At 31.9% G+C, this 22,876-nt stretch overlaps 5 protein-coding genes across 5 annotated transcripts in view; 3 read left to right on the top strand and 2 right to left on the bottom strand.

The window, feature by feature from the left end:
• Positions 1-1,676, bottom strand: part of LOC101489321 (uncharacterized) — a 3,370-nt gene extending 1,694 nt beyond the window's left edge. Inside the window, exon 1 of the mRNA XM_004503444.4 lies at positions 931-1,676. Coding sequence (XP_004503501.1) covers positions 931-1,535 — 605 coding nt within the window. The 5' untranslated portion in view covers positions 1,536-1,676. The remainder of the gene's footprint in view (positions 1-930) is intronic.
• A 1,394-nt stretch (positions 1,677-3,070) lies between these two features.
• LOC101488995 (derlin-1) lies at positions 3,071-6,762 on the top strand. The gene is made up of 7 exons (XM_004503443.4): positions 3,071-3,226; positions 3,567-3,702; positions 4,502-4,575; positions 4,658-4,751; positions 5,510-5,638; positions 5,748-5,908; positions 6,299-6,762. The coding sequence occupies exons 1-7, from the start codon at positions 3,210-3,212 to the stop codon at positions 6,423-6,425; spliced, it is 738 nt and encodes a 245-aa protein (XP_004503500.1). The 5' UTR covers positions 3,071-3,209; the 3' UTR covers positions 6,426-6,762.
• A 937-nt stretch (positions 6,763-7,699) lies between these two features.
• Positions 7,700-9,092, top strand: LOC101488654 (profilin-2). Its single transcript, XM_004503442.4, has 3 exons — positions 7,700-8,028; positions 8,130-8,267; positions 8,752-9,092. Exons 1-3 carry the CDS (start codon positions 7,900-7,902, stop codon positions 8,884-8,886), a joined length of 402 nt encoding a protein of 133 aa, XP_004503499.1. The 5' UTR covers positions 7,700-7,899; the 3' UTR covers positions 8,887-9,092.
• Positions 9,093-12,117: 3,025 nt separating this feature from the next.
• Positions 12,118-14,285, top strand: LOC101488330 (profilin-1). Its single transcript, XM_004503441.3, has 3 exons — positions 12,118-12,486; positions 12,891-13,028; positions 13,887-14,285. The coding sequence occupies exons 1-3, from the start codon at positions 12,364-12,366 to the stop codon at positions 14,019-14,021; spliced, it is 396 nt and encodes a 131-aa protein (XP_004503498.1). The 5' UTR covers positions 12,118-12,363; the 3' UTR covers positions 14,022-14,285.
• A 4,224-nt stretch (positions 14,286-18,509) lies between these two features.
• Positions 18,510-21,742, bottom strand: LOC101515577 (glucan endo-1,3-beta-glucosidase 13). Its single transcript, XM_012716641.3, has 4 exons — positions 21,499-21,742; positions 19,436-20,710; positions 19,047-19,077; positions 18,510-18,834 (listed from the first exon to the last, which is right to left on the bottom strand). Exons 1-4 carry the CDS (start codon positions 21,551-21,553, stop codon positions 18,693-18,695), a joined length of 1,503 nt encoding a protein of 500 aa, XP_012572095.1. The 5' UTR covers positions 21,554-21,742; the 3' UTR covers positions 18,510-18,692.
• Positions 21,743-22,876: the final 1,134 nt, after the last annotated feature.

The raw sequence follows: 22,876 nt of genomic DNA, 5'->3' as shown, positions 1-22,876 counted from the left end.
AAAAAAGGAATGACGGGTTTTAAGTTTAGGGAAAAAGAAAAAAAAAAAAAAAAAAAAAAAAAAAAAGGGAAACAGAAAAAGTAAATTTGAGTATTGGATTCTTGAGTTGCAAGAAAACAAGTTAAGAAGAATAATTAAGGAAAAGAAAGGCAATAATAGTACGATTAAAAATCAGAGATTTTGGTGTTTCAAATGAAGGAGGCAATTGGTCTTGATTAAATCGTCTCATTTAAGATTGTCTTTTCCGTAATGCGTAAGTTAATAATCGATGTAAGTACTTACAACTTACAACCAATACTATTACAACTTTTAAAAAGATTAATAAAATAAAAAACTTTAAAAGTTGAAATTATGAAAACAGAACATGCGTGTGAAAATGACTGTTTTTTATATTTAAAAAAATGTATATAAAGAACAGGAAAAAAATAAAGAAACCTTGTTTTTATTTTGTTGTATTTTTGTAAATATATATTAGTAACCATAAATGTAACATCAATATAATTAAGTTTATCCATTTCAAAAGTGGAATTTCCAGCCCAGAGCATAGAAAACGACATACGAAAATGAAATATTCGCGGTGTGTCGCTGACAGTTTTCACGGTTCTTTCTTTCTAATTCTAACAGAAAAAGGATATAGAAAACAACAGAAAGTGATGATGTTCGCCAACAAGAAAATGAAATAATTGAGTTGAATAGTAAGGTGAGGGACCAACTAGACAACCCACAATAATTTTGCAAACTAACACTTACTAGTTTATAAAGTCACTTTATAAAACCTATTTTAAAATTAATCACTTACAATTTGGTTTCCTCCATTTAATTGAAGTTAGTAATGCGTTTAAAAAAGAATTGTGGGTTGGCATTATAACAAATTTAGAAAGTAAAAGTAAAAAGCAGAAATTAGCGAATAAAAGGGAAAAATGGACTAACTGGGATCTGTAATTGCGATCGGCAGTGAATTTGCAGCTAAAAACGGGTTGTTTGATATTCTCCTGAATCTGGAAAATGACCGGACTGCACTCCGGTTCGCCACCAAAGTGAAATACAAATCTTGGATCCGGTTCAGACCGGACCAAAAGGTGAAGCATATGCGATGGTTTAGGATCCGGTTCACGGTTCCCGCAGAGTTTGAACCAGCCATTATGAAAAGTATTAGAGGAAGAAAGAGAAGTGGGTAATTGAATAGGGAGGACGACACGGCCCAATAAGTTAGCAGTAGGGACACCACAATTGCGGCCCATTGGGCCGTTATAAACGGATATGGAGAGAGTGAGGGGTTTGGCGGAGAGACGAAGGAGTGCGGTGGAGTCGAGGTGGAATGTTGTTGATTGGGACTGGGACTGGGAGGAGAGTGAAGAAGAGGAGGAGAGTGGAAGAAGGGCAATTCGGGAAGGGAAAGATTGAATGCGAATTTTGCAGAAGCATGGTGTTGTGGAGGGGTGAACGCCGGAAAGTGGAAGTGGTTTAGTTGGAGAGTGAAGTAACTTGAGAGAGAGGGATTCGATTGTAAGGCGAACGAAGGGGCAAGGATCCATAATTAATCTAATCACTCAGATTCAGTTACTTCACAACACATTTATCTCTCTCCAGTACTACTACAACTACAATCACAATCTTCACCTTCAAAATCAAGCCTCTTCTCACTTCGCTTTCTCTTTTTTCTTTTTTGGATGCTTTCGCGCGAAAATTATTATCTACTCACAAATCAGAATAATGAGATTATTTTATAATTGCATAACTATTTTCCTCAATTATTTATTTAAAGTGTTGGCAAGATTGGTTAAAAACAATTTACACCAGTACTGTATAATCTTTAATATCTTATTTTATTGTGTTCCTTTTTACAATAATAATTATTGTATTGTTGCTTGCTTTTTGCACTTTTGTTAATTTTGTATGCTTGTGTCCTTTTCGTGGATCCCAATTGAAGGTGACCCAAGAAAGGTCTTTTACAAACAAGTGGGGCCCTCTACAACCTTGCATATATCATCGGAGCATGGGAGGCAAACGTCTTGGTGCGCCATCCCTATATCTATGGATTATTTCTACGACCCCATTTACTATTCTTTAGTGCTTTATTGTTTATTGCTTTTCTACGCTACCAAAAATATAATGGATTGCTCTCTTACTGCACATTCAATTGCCCTAATTTCATTATTCCAGTTCAAACTGAGCCTATTGTCCAGGGACACATCGGTGCAAGTCTTTCTCAAATTTCCATAATGAGAGAAAAGTGTCACATAACACTTGTTAAGAAAAAATTGGAAGTTTTGTATTTAAAATAATAAATTTTAAACTTTTAAAAATATTTTAATTTATATCTATAAATAAATGGTGTGAATATATTTTAACTTGTCGATTAATTATAACCGTTGAATTAATGAAAATATTTCATCATTCTTAAAATCATAAATATAATTAGTTGTGATGGACTAACAATATATATATTTTTTTTACACCAACACAGTGCATAGAAATTCAATTCAAAATTAAAAGCACAATTTTAATATAAAAATTCTATATTTAGTATTTTTCAATAAATAAATAAAAAGAAATAAAAAAATTCGTAGAAAAGAACTCATAATCCTAATTGCCTATAGAAATATGGAGTGATGCCAAGAAATTATATCATGCAAAAAGAAAGCAAAGAAATTCAATCAAAACCCAAGTTTTTAAATATTTTAGAATTCTAAAGGTTTTCACTAAATAAGGACTGCACTACAAACAACTTGTAGGATGGAAAAATATTTGATACCATGAATGGTGTATTAACGTTTAAAAATTGTTTAGTACTTTAACAAGAGACTAATATCACTCTTTAGAAGTAGAAATTCATTGTATTACTTGTTCTTTTGATTAATACAACGGGGAACCAAGGGGAAACGTGTCTTTCACGAAGGAATATTGGCGACCTTAAAAACAAAAAAGGTAAAAGAAGGTGGGAAGAGTAAACATGGAAGGTGTGAATAGTAAGAACCCTATACTAAAGGCCCACCACTAAAGGCCTAGATATGACTACAGCCCACTTAAAATTGGGCCATTTACGGGCTTGGGTAGGCACGTGCGAGGGAGATGCACGGAATTGAGCAGAAGCTTCTGGGTCTGCGAGACACGGTTTCAGAAGGAAAGATCCCGATTCAGAACTCTCAAGTCTCAACTGCTATTAGAGTTTCGTTTCGTCTCGTTTCAGCTATCTTCCTCGCTCCGCTATGTCTTCTCCCGGCGAGTAAGTCTCTCAATCGCACTCTCTTTTTCAAATTCATCGACCATTAAAGTAGAAAGTTTAGAATCTCTTGAATTATCATTATTATTATTATATTATATTAATCATAATCTGGAACTAGGTTTTATCTGTCACATTGCATCCAATTTTGTTTTTGTCCTAACCTATATAGTTTTAAGTTGATGGAGAAGTAATAATGCTTCTATGGATACATGTTTCTGTTATAAAGCAGCTGTATGATTGATTATCTATATTCATGTACATATATGTAATTTTGTTTATGACAAGTTTTATAGCTGTTTCAATCACTTTGTTTAATGTATTAAAAATTGTTATATTTCAGGTTTTATAAATCACTTCCACCTATAAGCAAGGCTTATGGTACAGCTTGTCTGTTAGCTACAGCAGTTTACCAACTTGGATTATATCAACCTGTTCACATTGCGCTAATATACGAACTAGTGTTCTTTCGTTTTCAGGTTGGAATTCCATTAGATTATTGGTGTTAGTGACTGAGAAAGAGGAATGTATTATGTTATGTACTGTTGATGTTTTTGCAAAGTGTTGAATTCAATCTAAAGTTTCCCTTTTGAATTCCTATGTGTATGCCTTTGATAATGTGGAGAATTTTTATGTACAGGACATTGAGGATATTTTTTATATTCATTATTAGCCAAATTATAAGAAACCTTGTAAAGTCTTACTTGCGTTGCTTTTACCTCCTGATTGTTTGTAAGATAACCCTATCTACAGCTAAACACTACCCTGCAGTTGCTAACTAGATTATTCTATATTTTTGTGATTGTTTCTAATTGTATATCAATATAACGTGCTGTATAAACAAGTTCTTCTGATTTCACCATTCCATTTTTATGCTGTTTACAATTGCTTCGTGCTTGTCTCTTAATGGTAAATATCATGTGGTTCTTTGTTGTCTGTCGCTCTGCTATAGAAAATTTATCTCTAATCAATAGCATTTCCCAACTCCTCATGGCTTTGTTAGTTATCTTTTATTGTTAGAAGCTTTCTTATTTATGTTCTGATACATATGGAGAAAGAGGTGAGGCATTGGGGTTGCAGGTTTTCCATTAGATTGCAAGAGTTTGGCAGAAAATAGGCTGTAAACATGGGCATAAAAATTGTATGGGGAGATATTTTGGTTATTAAGTAGGCAACTGATGTTTGCGTTGCGATCGATAACCTTGTCTGATAGTTTTAGTGTTTTTGTTTCCAGTCAAACTATATAACACATCTTCTATAACATCTAATTATCTGTAGGTTTGGAGGCTGTTCACAAACTTCTTTTTCCTCGGACCATTCTCCATCAATTTCGGTATTCGTCTTTTAATGATGTAAGTGTTTCAAAGATAAACGTGCAGTTTCTACTTTTACTTAACAATTAACATGAACTGGTTCCCATCACATAATCTACAGAGTAAGGTATGGTGTCCAACTTGAGAAGGGACCATTCGACAGACGGACTGCTGATTTCTTGTGGATGATGCTATTTGGAGCCTTTGCACTATTGGTATCTCAGATCATCTTTATATTTTAAATTTTTTCAACTTATGATTATATATGTGATATTTTTTCCTTCAAAATGCTGGAAGTTTAATTATGTAGAATCTATTCTCATAGCTCTCATTTATTACCCTGGACAAGGAAAGGACGACTGACCTTTTGTTAGATAAAAATTAAGATGAAAAACTATGCTTGATCTACTTTTATACCTGTCTTCATCATTTAGCTATCCTGCCAGAGGAAGAGGCCCCACGCGTGTTTAAGAGTAACTGGCATAATCATATTCATAGATATATGTAGTGATAAAGTTATGCATTTTAAGCTATTGATTTATGCAAAGTTAGTAGGAAAATTTTCATTGTGGAGGTGTATGGATGATGATGGCTGTGTGGATGATAAATAAACTTGCATGATAAGGCTTTATTAAATCAGTAATGACTGCGATTTATTGTCAGAAATGGCCAGTGGTAAGTGAAAGATGATTAGATATGACATGAAATGATTGGCGTTTGGTGATTTATGGTAGAGGGAGACTAAAAGCTGGTTAGGTAGGATAGGTGGTGTCAATGTCAATGAAGGCTTGAATCTTCTGTAGAAAACAACTTTGGCTGATTGGAAAAAAGGAATTAGGGAAGTTAAGAAAATATTTTCAGAAAAGTTAATTTTAATGAAACAAACCATTCCCACTCCTAGTTGATTTCTCTACCGTCTCATTTTTTACTTGGTGCTGGGTGCCCTAATATCATTTATTTCTTTGCAATCTAGGTTCTATCTGCAATCCCCTTTTTTTGGACCCCATTTTTGGCAATATCACTTGTTTTTATGCTCCTTTATGTATGGAGTAGAGAATTTCCAAACGCTCAAATCAACATATATGGACTTGTTTCACTTAAGGTATGGTTCAATATTGTGTAAGTTATCCTTGTGTTTATGCATAGGTTACATGAGGTGGATGAAACATATCTTTGCCTAATTTAGGAACCAATCGTTAAATAATTTTCAGGCATTCTATCTTCCGTGGGCTATGCTTGCTTTGGATGTCATTTTCGGTTCATCTCTAATGCCCGATCTGTTAGGTATCATTGCAGGACATCTATACTACTTCTTGACAGTGTTGCATCCACTAGCAGGTGGGAAAACTATTTTGAAGACTCCAATGTGGGTGTATCCTTTTTGTCTTATGTTGCGTAAAGTGTTAAGCATATGTTGTTGTCATATAAAGCTTTTTCTATTTTGTACAATTATGAAGCTTTAATTATTTTTTTGGGAGGGATTGATTGGGATGTTCCAATATTTCACCATAAGGCATAAAGTACCCTGCCCCCCTTTCTACTTTATTTTTTTAATTAAAAATAACAGAAATGTTTGATTAAAATGATAAAATTCACTGCTATATGATTGTTCTATCGGATTATTTAGTTTATACCTATAGTTGTTTCTCACATTGTCTTGCAGCATGTCATTGGTGAATGATTTCTAACTTCCTAAAACACAAAATTTGACCAAAAGCTAGCAGCTAGTTTTCTTGTGTTCTTCTTAACTGTTATTTTCCAGACGTAAATTGGTTGCAAGATGGAGAATTGGAGCCCAACCAATTAGTCGTGGCGAGCCTGTTAATAACATTCAGCGAGAGAGCAGTTCAGGAGTTTTCAGGGGAAGATCCTATCGACTAAATGGGTAAATGTGCAACAATGAAAGGAGGTGAATTTTCCTTGACAAGCTGTTTCATCTAACCTTATATAGGTTGGTGACTTGACACCATTGACATATGGAGTTAAACATCCCTTGTGAATTTGAATGAGAACACTGTATGAACCTTGACAGTTCATTGAAAAGCAAACTTTCCGTTGGGGAGCCTTATAATTTGAATAGTTTTCTTGGGATATTTCTTTGTAAGAAAGTATATGAGAAAAAAACTTGTGAATTAAATTAGTTGTCATAAAAAAATACTTAAATACGACTTGTATGTGGATGTTTAGTTACAATTAAATCGAAATTTTTAATGTTTTAAAACCACAGTTTGTTCTGTCAAAAAAAAAAGTTTAATTCGCATTTGTTTGGTTGAATATGTTGTTAATGGTTGTCATTTTAGTGGTTATCGATTACTTATATTTTGAGGCTGCTATTTTTTCATAAATATTGGGTCATAAGTTTTGTCGACGGATCTCTTTCGTAATGATTAAGGTCAATGACTCAGGAGTAAGGACCCATTGAAAGCAGTACAATGCAACCTAATTCTTTTTCTTTATTATAACATCAAATTTGAATTTTAAAATAGGTTAAACTCAGACACAACCTCTCTACTTGTAATTATATTTCTCTGTCAGGCTAGTATCTGGCCATGGTAGGATGAGGTATTTCTGTTGTAAAAAGTTAAAACAACGGGTTGATGCTATCATATTCCACTCTGCAATCTATATGCAAATGGGCCGTTTTGTATATGAGATTGATTTTTATGAACATATGATATAATTTTTTTTAAAACGTTTATTTATACAGCAATGCTATTTGTTACGACAATCATAGATTATGAAACACAACCGTGCACCGACTATTACAAATGAATTTTTTATTATTAAAAATACATAAACTTAATATTTGTCACAGATCAGGGGATTATGGTAGTGTATTTCGCGTGTTTCTTCATTTTAGTGTTCGTACCAAATGATATTTCCCTTTGTTATAATATCACATTGAATAAACATAATATTGAGGAATTCCAAGATGGCATGTTGACAAGAATCATAAGGACCAAGATGAATCATTTAAAGGATAGATGACTGAAATAAAAACTAGATAAAAACATAAATGACCGAAAATACATTTTAACCAAAATAATCATTAAAATTAATTTAAGTGTGCAAAAAAGTTAGAAACAATTGGTGCACAGCATTTTTTATTTTGGTAATTTTGTTTATTGAGTAATAATTCTGTTGATGATCTATAATCTATTTTGGGAGAGATAGGAATAGGAATAGGAAATAGAGAGAGTAGTTGAGTCCTAAAAAGAAGGAGAAGGTGAATGAGTGGCAAGAATTGAATGGAAGTAAAGCAACGGTAGAGCGTGCATCGTCCTTCTATTATATTTGAAGGTCACAAATGCAACACAAACACTACACAAACAAGAAACAAGGTAAAACAATTATTAAGGAAAGATGTCGTGGCAAACTTATGTTGATGAACATTTGATGTGTGATATTGATGGCACCGGACACCACCTCTCTGCTGCTGCCATCATTGGTCATGATGGCTCTGTTTGGGCTCAGAGTTCTTCATTCCCTCAGGTATAATACCATCTAATGTTATCTTTGTGACAATTAAAAATGTTCAATTAATAAGTGAAATTGGTCTGATCCATTTGAATTTATTTATGGTTGATTTTCAGATTAAGTCTCAAGAGATCACTGGTATCATGAAAGATTTTGACGAACCAGGTACTCTTGCTCCTACAGGCTTGCATCTTGCTGGAGTCAAGTACATGGTCATCCAGGGAGAGCCTGGAGCTGTCATCCGTGGGAAGAAGGTATATTATTATTCAATCTTGCACACAACTTTCTATTCTTCATACCAACATTACACTCGCTCGCTGTAACTGTATTTGCATCTCTTAAATAAAAATTTTGTGATACATTTTGTTTTGTTTGCGTGGTAATGTATTAATGTTTTTATACATTAATAATTGTCCCATTTTGATAAAAGAAGGGGAAATTTTTACATAACTGTCAAAAAAAAATATATAGTAGATGATATTCGTGAATATTTGTCATTTGTGGTGAATAATCACTAAATATATATAGGACGGATTGTCATCTTTAGTTGAGAGATTAAATACTAAAATAAATGGTCAACAAAATTCATCGACTCGACGATAAACAAAATTAATGGTTTGGCTTGTCTTCTTAATGAATTAATGATTCTTGAAGTGTAGCATTTCTTATGCATAGGATTAATTGACTAATTTTTAATTTTATAAGAAAAACTGATATATGTGTTTGTTATTTGGATAGGGATCTGGAGGCATCACCATAAAGAAAACTGGTCAAGCATTAGTTTTTGGTGTCTACGAGGAACCTGTAACTCCTGGACAATGCAACATGGTTGTTGAGAGGTTGGGAGATTACCTCGTCGATCAGGGTCTGTAGACCTAAACCAAATGATTATTTCATCATTTGTTTCTTAATTGGATATTATATACTTTTTCTTTTTTTCTTTTTTCTTTTTTGGGTTTGTATTTACTACATTGCAACCCTGAATTGGGAGTTGTTGCAGATAATAACAATTTGAGACTTAAACAATTGTCTTTTGTTAATTTTGATTTCTAACTTATCCTCACGATGTTTCCCTTTCATTTCATTACTCTCTTGTTATGAATATTTTTTGGTCGCATTTATAGTTAGTGACAGAATCGAGAAATTTTATTATTTATTCCCACATTCATTTTTTAAAACCCAATTTATACACCTAGAAGAGGAAGATAAACGAAATATTACTATGATTCGAAAAAAGTAAAAGTATTTTTTCAGACATTTTTTAAGGGTTTGTTTGATTGTGTTTTACTTTTTAGTTATTTAAAAAAATTGTTTTTAAAAAGAAAAAATAAATAAAATTGTTTGACAACTCCAATTTTTAAGACAGTTTTTGACTAGAGAGTTAAAAAAACTAAAAAATGAAAAGTAAAACACCATTTATCTGTTTTGTTTTTTTAGTTTTAAAAATCATAATATTAAAAATAGTTTTACAAAACAGTTTTTAATACCAAATAAACCAAACAAGTTTTTTAATTTTAAAATTTTAAAATACTAAAATAGAGTTTTTAATATGTGAATCAAATAAACCCTAAACCTTTTTACTATAGATGTTTTATTTTGTCTCCATTTATGAAAGGCCAAATAGATACAATAGACATTCCAATGCAAACAATTTTGCTCGAAGAAATAGAGGGAACATATATCACACATGCAATATCCGAGAAAATACAACATAATATCCTACCATAGTAAGTATTCAAGAGTCAATACATGAAATTTTAATGAATTTGAAAGAAATTGTATTGAGAACTAATATGTATGGAACTCGAGACGCGTCTATTTTACCACCTTTGATAGAAATGATTGATAATACACAACATATAGATACAATAAAAGTGATACGATAAATAAAAATAATGAGAATATTAAATTAATATTGGTTCAGTTAGTAAGGAGTTGTGCACCTCCCTCAGTCATAAATTCAACTTTTGCCGATGTGATATGAATATTTCTATGCGCTATTCGATCATTGAGATTTGCCTGATAGATAAGAACTAACCCATTAACATAATATTTTATCTATGATTAAAGACAAAACTCTTCTCTTATCAAATTTAAATGGACTTAGAGACAAAACTAATCTATATTACTATATAAAACATAGATAAAGTATAAAAACACATAGTACTATTGAAAAAATTTGTCCTTAATTCTTTCTAAATTTGACTGGAGAGAAGAGTTTCTAAACAGTGTAGGAGGATTGCTAATAATCATTTTGATTCAATTTTATCCATTATAATCATAGATTCAAACAACATAGTTTTCGGTGTCGTAGATGTTTTCCAATAAAAAAACTTATCTATAGCTAGGGGTGGACATCGGGCGGGTATGGGTGGGTTCGGGCCTAAAATGTAAAACCGGCTCAATCCATGGGTTTGATGTTTTGACCCAATTTCGTCTATATTTTAAATCGGGTACGTCGGGTTCGGGTAGATCGGGTGTCGGTTATGTATGGGCGGATAAAAATGGGTTGGATTTTATTGGATTTTTTTTTTTTTGCTTTATTTTCATTATAAATTATTCAGTTTTTTTTGCTTTTATTTAAGAAAAAAAATCTGCTCTTTTATAATTTATTGGCCCAATCTGCTACCTAACTTATTTTTAATTGGGCCGAGTTGTTGGACTTGGTTCTGTTGTTGGGCTGGACTGCTTTTAAGAAACATTTGCCTTGTGGCTGAGTTTTTTTAATAAATTGGCCTTTTTTTTTAATTTTTGGCAAGTGACTTTTTGTGTATTTTAAATTTATATATTAATATATAATATAAAATTAATAATATTAATATATAATATAAAAATAATAATATAAATCGGTCGGGTTCGGGTATCGGCGGATCCAAATTACTCATCCGAACCCGACCATATAAACCCATATGAACCCTTCTTTTTCACCCGCTTAACCCATCAACCCGAAGAAACCCGTCCGCAAATTTAAATTTTATATTGGGTCGGTCGGATTCGGGCGGGTCCGATAATTATGTCCACCCCTATCTATAGCTATGGACATAATTTTTTTTGAGACAACCGTAAATTTTGAGATAGTTACGAAGATTTTTAGTGAAAGCAAGACTATCAACTTAACAAACCACTATTATTTAACGAGATAGTTTTGTACTATGTGTAGGTTTACTTTTTCCTATTTGATCTAATGGTATAATTTATTAATCCAATGATAAAACAAACTTGTGAATAATGTAAGATTTATTTCACTTGTAGATCGCTAGCTTTGTGTGTTTCGGGACAATATATTAATTTGTTGAAAAATTCTATTAAATATTTTATTTAATTATTATATTTTAATATTATAGCAAGAATACAAATTTAAAAGATTTCTTTCTATTTAGATATATTTTCTCTTTAAAATCAAATACATAATTATAAATTATTTTTTTTAGTTGTTAATTATAAATTTGAATAAAACATTACCTCCATCTTAGAATAATTATCATTTTATTAAAATTAATTATTTTTAATTCTCAAATAAATGTTATTTTTAATTACAAATGTAAAATCAATTGTTTTTTTAATTGTATACTCTAATTAATATTATATATATTTTTAAAGTATTATATTTCACTTTGTATTTATTATAATAAATACACAAATTATTAATAAAGAGAGTTTAGAAAAATTACTATTTTATTTCTTTTATTTATTATAAAATTTTAATAATAAATGTATAGAGAACAAAAATAACATTTATCTGTAATACAAATGGAATAATTAAATCAAAACTGCAATATATTTATTTAATAGGTAAATGTAAGTTAGATTAATTTTTCCAATTTAAATTTAAAATCTTTTTTGTAGTATTTTTTAACTTATCAACCGAACAATTTATACAACAACATATTAATTTTGTTTTCGCATTTATGTAATTTACTTGACAAGATATTGGATGGACGGTGCTTGAAAGTAAAGAAAAAAAACAGGAGAAAAAGAAAAGGAAATGATTAATTATAAAAAGTGACGGTAAACCTTAAAGTAATGAAAATCAGAACTTTTTATTTTTCTTCAGAAACGGTTGTCCTCTGATATTTATTTTCTTAAGAGGGAATCACGATCATAATAAATAACAATATCTTTTTTCCCTTTTCTTTTTCCATTATTATGTGCCAACCAGAAACAGCGAAAATAGGGTAATGAAAAAGGGCAGTCTCGTCATTTTCATTACAATACACCATCTTTAGACTGATTTAAAGGATAGGTAGCTCCGTGATTTCAACGCAGAATCAACTCATTACTCATACCCATTTTCTTTGCACCCAAACACTCCCCAGAAAATCTCTTCAATTTTCTCGAGAAAATCTCATCATGTCGTGGCAAGTGTACGTCGATGAACACCTTCTCTGTGACATCGAAGGTAACCACCTCACTTCTGCTGCTATCCTCGGTCAAGACGGTAGCGTTTGGGCTCAGAGTCACAATTTCCCTCAGGTTTTCAATTCTCTTCATAATCATCATTCGATCTCATTCTTATATTCAATTTCGATCTGTTCCTTTCGCGATTCATCGCTTACTTAATCACTTAATTTTGATGGTTTCATTTCCTATGGAATATTCTAGATTCACCGATCTCTGTTCACTGCGATTGTAAATTAACCTAACAGTGATTACTATTATTGACTTGTTTGAGATTATAAAAGGATCCGCATGCAAATGAAGTTCCTCAGCAGTGAATTTGACTTGAAACTCTGTCGTTTTGATTATATATTGCATTTAATCAATATGCTACATTTTTTTCATGTGCGATTGATTCATAAGGTTCATGAGATGCAGATCTGTTTGAAGTTTAGTTGATCTATTCTTATTTGTGATGTGTTGGTGTTTATTTTGTGTAGTTCAAGCCTGAGGAAATTACTGGTATCATGAATGATTTTGCTGAGCCTGGAACACTTGCTCCAACTGGATTATATATTGGTGGCACAAAATATATGGTGATCCAAGGTGAACCAGGAGCTGTCATTCGAGGGAAGAAGGTATGGAGTGTTGTTTATGAATGATCATTTGGTTCAATTTTGATTTGGTTAAATTTGTATGTTGTGTAATGATGATCTATGATATTTTTTAGTGAAAATGATGGTTGTAACATTTGAGTGATTCTCAAATTTGGTTCCTCGAATTGTAGGGTGCTGGCGAGTTGGTCCTTGAAATTAATTAATTGAAAAAAAATGTTTTTGAAATTGTTAATTTCAGTTCATGATAGTCTAACCGTTACATTTGGGTTTTGCATATATTTCAAATCATTCCTTAAAGTTGAATATTTAAAAATAAATTGCTACCGGTTAGCTACAATTCAGAAGGCTACCATAATATAAAGTGTTACTAAATTGACCATCAATTGACTCTTTTAGGAATGTTCGTGTCAACTTTTTGGTTTCAGGAACTATTCTTAGAGCACCTTACAAGTTCAACAACCATAATGGGGTTTCACTCTTAACATATTTATTAAGTTAACATTTTCTCAATCTAATTATAATTGAAAGCCCAATTGAAAGTGAGTTGCAACCATATCATTGTCAGTGCCTCAATCTAATCAGAAACTTACTGTCTTTTAAAAAATATGTCTTTAAAATTGAGGTTGACACATTTGAGTGGACAGATTATGGTATGATGCCTCTCAACAATTGAATACTATTTATTGGGATTGTCCTGCATAAAACACCATTTTCAGTTTTAATCTTAATAACTCTATGGTCAATTTTTTGATTCAATGCTAAAATATGAACATATATATCTGTTTTGTTTCTTTCACAATATCTTTTTTAGATACTTTCTCAGTACTTATTTTGGACATTCTGGTTGTAAATATTTTATTCTTTTCCCCCATTATTCAGGGTCCTGGTGGTGTTACTGTTAAGAAGACCAATCAGGCCTTGGTCATTGGCATTTATGATGAACCAATGACTCCTGGTCAATGCAACATGGTAGTTGAAAGGCTCGGTGATTATCTCGTTGAACAGGGTCTTTAATCCTCTCCGTATGTCTATTTTATTATAGTTCATATTTCATTGGCTTCTGTACAAGTTTTTGCGTCTACCTGGAATGGAATGCTTGATTGCAGTGTAATAATATTTTGGATATGAAAAAGTTGTGGGATCTGCGTGTAGCGAAGAAGTGTTTGGTGCTTGAGAAATGATGACTATAAATCTTTGTCGTTGTACTTTTTTTTAGTGGGGTACCTTATACATTAAAGTGGTTTTAAATTCTAATGCTATGGTATAATGGTTGGCATATTTTTGAATTCTTTGCAGATTCTTATCTATCTGGCAGAAAGCCTTCATATTTATACCTCCATGTTCCATCTTTTTCTTAATGCAAGTTGTTTTCTTTCATGTTACAATGGAGCTGAGTGACCTCATTTTTATACGTGGCAGAATGTCTTGTATGCCAGGTTGATATGTAGGAAGTAGGAGTCCCATCTGTCACTATTTCTAGGAGATGCTATCATATTCATGATAACTAATGCGTGCAAACTTATTCCAAACCTGGTCATTACTATAATTGAGGAACGTGGTCTGTAACATGTAGCCTTCTTCTTGATGGCAAGTTAAAATTTGATGTGAAAACCCAACTTGCTATGTCCCCCAATCTAAACATCGCAGTTGCATTTCCTTAGAGCTTCTAACATATACGACCGCAGTTTACTGACATAACTTCGTTATTTAAAATTATCTTTTTTTTATTATTATTATTTTATCGAAAGATTTATGTGAATAAACTAAGCAAGACAGCTGCAGTTGGGATAGTGTTTGTGGAAGCCGGATTTCCGTTTGTAGTTTCAAGCTTGAACGAAAAACATTTCTGAGAATAAAAATGCTGTCTTCATTTATGTTTTAAGTCACTGTGGCTAAATCATTATTCCTCATAATTGGAGATTATCGTAGTTCGAGTGTTTCGGGAATTTAGCTGATAAGGTTCATTTTTCTTACTTTGAAGAAATTGTCATACGTGTAGCTTGTCCTTTTAATTCCGTGGGATGATGTTAGCAGTGTTTCTTTATCCCATTTAATTAGTTAATATTATTTCCCTTTTATCATAAAAAAAAAATGACGTGTTGAATCTATAAATAGATGTGCCAAGTTTTTTTAACATTTCAATATACACGAACTCATTTCAGACATCAATAGTTAATGAATGGGTGTTGCAGTCAACAAACTTGATAATGGATTACCACCAACTTGATGTCCTTGCCTACCTTAAATTCGCTGATGTCTTTGACAAATGCCTATACCATAACTTTTGGTTCTGATAGAATATCTATCCCATAGATATCATTCTACAAATAATTCAAAATCAACTAAATAATTGTTCTAGCAGATAGCTGCATAGATAAAATATGAAAATCATTTTTATTTAATAGGACAGATAGTAGATGGTTAATATATGTGCCCGTGAATACTCATTATTATTATTATTATTATTATTATTATTATTATTATTATTATTATTATTATTATTACTAATATACTTTTACAATTGCAAACCAATCATAAATAACTACAAATGTGTAGTATTTATTAGATAGTATTATTGTATATTAGTAAGGGTATTTTGGATTTTTTCATTCTCTTGCATATATACATATTGTAATTATATTACATTTAAGTTTGGTTCATTTGTTTATGAAACTCTAGTTAAGGGTTCATTTTCTTCTATGTTTATGTTAGATTATCATTGTTAACATGATATCAGAGCAAAAAGGAATGTGCTCAAGAAAAATAACATTGCGAGAAACATATAATTTTCTTGCATGAAACGATAACCCTTTTGACCATCCCCATAATCAAGAAAAACACACATAGCAGACCGAAAAGACAACTTACTGTGCTCTACTTGTGGAAGAAGAACAAAACAAATAGAACCAAAAACTTTCAGAGAATAGTAATTAGGGATAGAAGCATACAATTTTTTAAAGGGAGGCAAACTTGATATAACAGACGATGGAGCTCTATTAATAGCATGAACAGCAGTAAGAACTGCTTTCCCCCAAAACTCACTAGGAACCGAAGCAGACAACAAAAGAGAACGACCAGTCTTAATAATTCGATGATGTTTCCTTTCAGTGACTCCATTTTGTTGAGGAGTATCAGTACAAGATGACTGGTGGAGGGTGCCATCATAAGCAAGTAATTCAGAGAATTTATTAGAGATATATTCACCACGTAAATCACAGCGAAAACACTTTATAACATTATGTTGAGTCTTGACCATGGCACGAAACATATGATAAATGTCAAAAAAATCATATCGTTTTTTCATAAGATAAACCCAACGATAACGAGTGTAATTATCAATAAACAAAACATAATATTTAGGTCCACCTTTGGTGAGAACCAGTAATGGACCCAAACATGATAGTGAACTAAATCAAAAGACGTATATGAAACTGAAACACTTTTACAACCACAAGGCGAGCAGTCAAATGTTTTAGCAAGTTGATTCCAGTAGAAGTCAAATGTTTTAATCTAGAAGCATAAACATGTCAAAGACAAGAATGCCATAAATAAAAACTAGAAGACGAAGAATTCAAGCGAAAACTAGATAATAAGTCAACAATAGTTATGGAGGCTACAGTATCTGGGACTCGCAGGTCATCCAAAACATAAATTTCCCCCTGTCTATAGCCTGTCACAATCAGCCTCTTGGAATGTTGATCCTGCACACAACAAGAAGTGGAAGAAAATATAACTAAATAACCGAAATTACATATTTGACTAACAGAAACAAGACTCAAAGCGAGATTAAGAATATAATAAACATCATAAAGAGACAAGTTAGGTGTGGGGACATAACCAATGCCTGCTAATGGCATATGAGTACCATCAGCTATCATAACCGACACAAACGAGGCAGAATTCACAATCACAAAAGGTTTATCATCATATGTCATATGGTGAGATGCTCTAGAATCAAGAATCCATATGGAAGGAGATATACCTAACATACTAGATGGATTCAAACCTTTAGAAGAGATGACATACATGACATGTGATTGAGTGACAATAAGTTTTTGAAGTTGTTATGTAATATCATATATTTGGAAAACAGTCTTAGTGAGCATACATAACAATGGCTGGAGGAGCAGAAGCAACAACATTGATATCAAAGTCTAAAATAAATAAGAGTTATGTTTATAAAGAAATAAATATATCTAAAAAATCAAAACGTTGATATATTTAGAGAGACTATTTTTTAAATTGGTATTTATAATTAAAGACAAAAGTAGTACAATTAAGAATTTGTTTTTGATATTGAGAATAACATTGGCAGTTTGGTGTATCTTACGATTATCAGACCTGATATTGCTTATATTGTTCATATTGTCAGTCAATTTGTTGTCTCCCTGACTACAGTACATTGGGCAGATGTTCTTCGTATTCTTCGTTATCTACGAGGAATTCAATTTCAGAGCCTTCTCTTTCTGTCATCGTCTTCATTGGAGTTACGTGCTTATTCTAATGGTGATTGGGCTGGTGACATCACATATCGTAAGTCCACCACATGATTCTATATCTTTCTTAGAGACTTTTTTATTTTTTGGAAGAGTAAGAAATAAGACATTTTTATCGCTCTTCTACAGAAGTTGAATATCATGTTATGATATCTACTACTGCTGTAATAATTTGGTTGTGTTGGCTTCTATCTTATATGAATATATCTCTTTCTGAGCCAACTCCAATGCATTGTGATAACAAGAGTGCTATTCAAATTGCTCATAACTCAGTCTTTCATGAACGCACCAAACACATTGAGATTGATTATCATCTTACTTGTCATCATATTCAGCATGGAACAAATTACTGATTTATTCACAAAGATGCATTCCATTAAATGTTTCATGTTAATGCATCGTGAGTTTGATGAGAGATATCAGATAGTATTATTATATATTAGTAAGGGTATTTTAGACTTTTCTCTTTTATATTTACATATTGTAATCCTATTACATTCAGGTTTGGTTCATTTGTTTACGAAACCCTAGTCAATGGTTCCTTCTCTTCTATGTTTATTTTAGATTATCATTGTTAACAGTATTAATAACAGTTATGTTTATAAAGAAATAAATATATCTAATAACTCAAAACGTAGTTATATTTAGAAACACTATTTTTTTCAATTGGTGTTTTTAATTAGAGACAAAAGTAGTACAATTAAGAATTTGCTTAATATTGAGAATAAAATTATTGATAAAACAAAAAAAGATAAAATTTTAAGAAAATAGGGAGCAATCACAATTCCTTTTATTTAGTGTTGTGACCAAATTGAGAAAAATAAACATCTGACTTTTATTCTCTTAGATGACTGAGTGTGTGCTCGGATTAAAGTTTGATTTAATCTATTTTTGCTCGACAAAGCAGCTGGACCTAAACTTACATATCAAATTATCTCTCGATACTCAAGTTAATGGGAATAAAAGTAGTTTTATGGCCTGAAATTATAACGAGGCAGTAAAAAGCTACAACAACCTTATGTGGAATTTCATAAACACATAATAAAATGATGGATCATACTAACAAATACCTCAAAATTTAAATACACAATTTTCCTATCACTTCTCTAGCTAATGCAGTTATATATTTTTCTCATACAATCACGCTACACATAGCAAAATCATGCTACACTTCCAACAATCACGCTTGTCATGATTGTTGAATATTCAATAAAATGAAGAGATAAATTATTACAAAAAGATACATAGAAATTGAAGAATAATTTCTTTTCTGCTGTGAGGATGAATTTGATGACAACGCGGTGGTATTATTTGCCAAAGTTATATTATTGCTGCAAAAAACACAAAGGAAGAAAAACCAAAATGTCATATTTGGCTTTAATATTATTTGCCAAGTTATATTATTGCTGCAAAAACACAAAGGAAGAAAAACCAAAATATCATATTTGGCTTTAACATTAAGTAGTAATTATATGTATTTGAAGTTAGTTCAAGGAAAAAAGAAAAGAAACAAACAGCATAAAAAGTAATATATTGAACTTACCCATCTCTCATATAGATGCATTTGTCATAGCCTGCACATTGAAAACAATTAGTATTTCAGTGACACAAAAGACAATCTACACCATTACATTTGACCAGTGTTGTCAAATTGTGTAGAAGAATTTGAACAAATCGCTATTATTCTAAAACACGCTATTTAGTACAAAGTGTTTCAAGTAGCAGCTATAACAACGCTATAACACAGCAGCGCAACGGAATTTGAACAAACTGTTATTTTATCCATTCTCCAATTGACAACACTGAATTTGACTAACTTTCTTCAAATCATATTTGGGGTACACATGAAACAGTTTTTGAGCAAAAAAAAAACAGCATGCAAACAAAAAGAATACAAAAAGCAGAATTGGTGAAGGGTTGTAATAAACATACTTGGATCCTTGTCAACTTTTACACCTGTACCACCAAAACTACAAGCAACATCAGAGGCCCCATTTTGCTGATAATAGCTATTAAAAGCAAAAGATGCATGTGAAGCTAAATTATCTGGCTCAAAACAAGGCTGGCTAGGCTGGATAGCTCTACAGTCCACATTTCCAGGACCACAGGCCCAATCCAAAGCATTCTGCAAATCGATTTCAGAGGCTTTGGTCGAAGCAATGCACCATGATGTTTTATTCGACCGCGTTACGTTTGCAGCTGTAGTCATATCAATGGCACCTCGTCCGGTGAAATCTAGATTATACACACTTGTCTGATCTGGATAAAATAATCCCCAGTTCCTCTCGGATTCTAAACCAGGCTTCCTATTTTCATTAAACAATGAGAAAATATAAATATCTAGCTCCTCCCCGGGCTTTGCAGGAGTGCCGGTATTATTGATAACATGCCGAATGAGATTAGTATTATATGTTTGTGCATTATCAGGAGTTGCAGCCTTCTCCTTAGGTGAACCTTTCGAAGGCCAACCTGTTTCGGTTACCATGACCTTAATTGTTCGAAAATTTAGAGCCATCAGCGCAAAGTAAATAGCATCAATCTGAGCATCAAACATGTTTGTGTACAACAAACCAGTGTTTGGATCAATAACTTCAGAGGATGCATGAAAAAGGGCATAGTCTAAAGACACTTTATTCGAGGAATCTCGGTAAGCATAATAAGGATATATATCAATCATAAAAGGCGATTGATTTTCGGCAAGAAATTCTAGCATTGGCTTCAGGAAATGTGCATGGCTGCTATTGAAAGCCCCGGCTGAAGGTGGGAATGAACGAGACAGAACACCAAGGGAATGAGTACTGGAAACTTTTATCTTTTTGTGCAGCCCGAGTTTCTTGAGTGCCGTAAGTACATTGCTCATTGCAGGAACTACCAAAGAAGAGGTATTATAGGAACTTTCTGTGACTTCAGCACCAACAGTTATGTATGTGATCTTTGTGGCTGGATAGTAAGGAAGAACACTATTTTTCAGCCAAGCGTCGGCGTTAGATTGGAATTGAGACAATGAGAGCAAATCTGAATTTGGAACACCAATCATAAGTTCAACTCCAGTGTTTGCAAAGGCCTTCAGGACTTGTATATTGGAATCATAAATTCTGACATATTTGATTTTATGAAGTTGAACCAACTGTGCTACTTTGTCGGGCGTAGGGAGGTCATCAGCATTTCTTCCATAGCAGATACCAATGAAACTCCCAGAGCAACAATCTGACACAGAATTTCAACAGCTTAAACAAAATTAAGGATTTACAAAGGCAACTGATTCATTGGCTCTTTGAGTGTGAAAAAGAACAGTGACACAGACAATGCTAGCTTACTCGTTATATGTATGACTTGTGTGCTTGATTCCGCACTCACAAATTTATTTTGGTAAAAAATGAGCTGAACAATAAATTTGAGTGTGAAACACACGTTTGAAATTAAAAGTTACATATCTTAACTTCAGGTAAAAATTAGTTCTAGAAGCAAAATCAATTTCATTCGACATCATTCAAACATATCAAAATCAATTTTGTGTCTGGACTCTAGAATCACTTTTGGCACGCCGTATCGTGAAACCAAACACACACGATAATTGCAAGTCAAAACAATCAATAATTAAAAATATTTGAATCCATATATTGTCACAGTAATCAAAACATAAGGTAGTGAGTGATGTTTAGATATGAGCTGTTTAACAAAATTGAACAATAACCACAAGCTGATTTACTCAATTTTAAAGCATCTTTCTAGTTTCTATAATTAGAAGCATTTAATTACCAAATATCACCTCAGTTTGTTTGAAAATTGAATACAGGGTAACAGGACCTTCCACAAGGACAAAGCTTTAAAAAGGTTCTTAAATCACCCACATGCATAATAAATCTAGTAACAAAGCAATTGAGTATATAATTAAAAATATAAACTTTATTTTTTTTTTTAAAAAGAGGGTCACCGACATTCTGTGAAACAAAGTTAGAAAATAGAGAGAATAGAAAGAAAGATTAAGTACGAACCTATAAGAAGAAGGAGGAAGAAGAGTGAAGCTGAAAAGATGAATCCAGTAGCCATTGATGAAGGTGAAGCTACTGTACAAGTTGTTTGTAACTATTATTGTTCACAAGTATGCGAAGACTTTAGGTACCGTTGAAATGCAGAGAGAGAGAGAGAGAGAGAGAGAGAGTAACGGCTCTTGTGTGGGTTTCTCTCTCTAGAGATTGGAGCAACAGAGTGGCAAACACAGAATGCTTTTTGTCCTGTTAAGGTTATATACACTCACTCACAAACAGACCGCTTTTGCCACTCAACTTTAATCAATAGATTTTAATTATTAAACTTTTTCAATTACTTCCTTCTCATAACATCAACATATTTCTAATTTTTTTATAACTAAAATTTTGACAGAGATAATATCATAGAATAAGTCTATTTTTAATGATATATTTACCTAAAAATATCATAGTACATACTATTATTAAAACTATTTTTATAAAATATAATTTAAATATAAAAATTAGAAAGTACAACTTAATGTTATTAATCTATTAATTTATTGGTCTATTTATGAAAGCCTATCTCAATAATTATATGAGTAATTAGTGGTGTAAACTTTCAGTAAAATGTATTTAATAGATTTTTAAATTAATTTTTATTGATCTATTAATTATGTAATGCATGTTTAAAATCACAGTAAATTTGACGAAGTTATGATGAAACTTTAACTAGTTGAAAGTTCAAAATGTAATTTTTTTTAATCATAATTGAAGTGACATACAATTACTTTCAAACTTGCTGTAAATTCAGACATATAATCTTAGTACCTATGCAAAAATAGTTGGGACATCATTGCATTGTTGTGAGTTGTGACTATGCAATTTAATTTTGTTAGTTTGATATAATTAATTGCAACTAAACTGTTTAAAATAACAAAATTAATTAATTAAACTTAAACCAGTTAAAACAATTCAATTTAGTTGAATAAAATTAATTGATAAGTTAAAAAGTTAAATAATTTTGATAAAAAAAAAAAAAAAAAAAAAAAGCTAAGATTATTTTGCCATCACATGCAGGAAATTGAGCATGTCAAGAAAAACAAGGATTGAGATAGAACACAAATTGTATCACAAAATGAGGTGGATGGACCCAACTTGATATAGGTCATGGTCCATAAATAAAAATGGTTTTTGTCCTTTGTTTGCGAAGACAAAATCACAAAAGAAATGGTAAGGATCTCTTCCAACCAAAATCATGGTGCACTTTAGACAATCATGGTTGTTGAATAATCAATAGAATGAAGAGCCAAGTTACAACTTACAAGAAGATACATCGCCGTTGTATTATTGCTGTAGTAACACAAAGGAAGAAAACCCAAATTCCAGGAGAGAGAAGCTCGGC

This window comes from Cicer arietinum, chromosome 6 (genome assembly GCF_000331145.2).
Source record: "Cicer arietinum cultivar CDC Frontier isolate Library 1 chromosome 6, Cicar.CDCFrontier_v2.0, whole genome shotgun sequence".
NCBI classification, from domain to species: Eukaryota; Viridiplantae; Streptophyta; class Magnoliopsida; order Fabales; family Fabaceae; genus Cicer; species Cicer arietinum.
Note: the sequence above shows the minus strand (reverse complement) of the source record. Positions and strands in the feature narration are given on the sequence as shown.

Bases quoted from the DNA above. Each gene is read 5' to 3' on its own strand.
- LOC101515577 (XM_012716641.3), bottom strand. From the start codon at position 21,553: ATGGCTACTGGATTCATCTTTTCAGCTTCACTCTTCTTCCTCCTTCTT. The intron at 20,711-21,498 runs GTTCGTACTTAA...ATTCTGTGTCAG, and splicing joins CTTCCTCCTTCTTCTTATAG to ATTGTTGCTCTGGGAGTTTC. The intron at 18,835-19,046 runs GTAAGTTCAATA...TGTTTTTTGCAG, and splicing joins TGCATCTATATGAGAGATGG to CAATAATATAACTTTGGCAA.
- LOC101488330 (XM_004503441.3), top strand. From the start codon at position 12,364: ATGTCGTGGCAAGTGTACGTCGATGAACACCTTCTCTGTGACATCGAA. The intron at 12,487-12,890 runs GTTTTCAATTCT...TATTTTGTGTAG, and splicing joins AGAGTCACAATTTCCCTCAG to TTCAAGCCTGAGGAAATTAC. The intron at 13,029-13,886 runs GTATGGAGTGTT...CCCATTATTCAG, and splicing joins CTGTCATTCGAGGGAAGAAG to GGTCCTGGTGGTGTTACTGT.
- LOC101488654 (XM_004503442.4), top strand. From the start codon at position 7,900: ATGTCGTGGCAAACTTATGTTGATGAACATTTGATGTGTGATATTGAT. The intron at 8,029-8,129 runs GTATAATACCAT...GTTGATTTTCAG, and splicing joins AGAGTTCTTCATTCCCTCAG to ATTAAGTCTCAAGAGATCAC. The intron at 8,268-8,751 runs GTATATTATTAT...TTATTTGGATAG, and splicing joins CTGTCATCCGTGGGAAGAAG to GGATCTGGAGGCATCACCAT.
- LOC101488995 (XM_004503443.4), top strand. The intron at 4,576-4,657 runs GTAAGTGTTTCA...CATAATCTACAG, and splicing joins GGTATTCGTCTTTTAATGAT to AGTAAGGTATGGTGTCCAAC. The intron at 4,752-5,509 runs GTATCTCAGATC...TTTGCAATCTAG, and splicing joins TTGGAGCCTTTGCACTATTG to GTTCTATCTGCAATCCCCTT.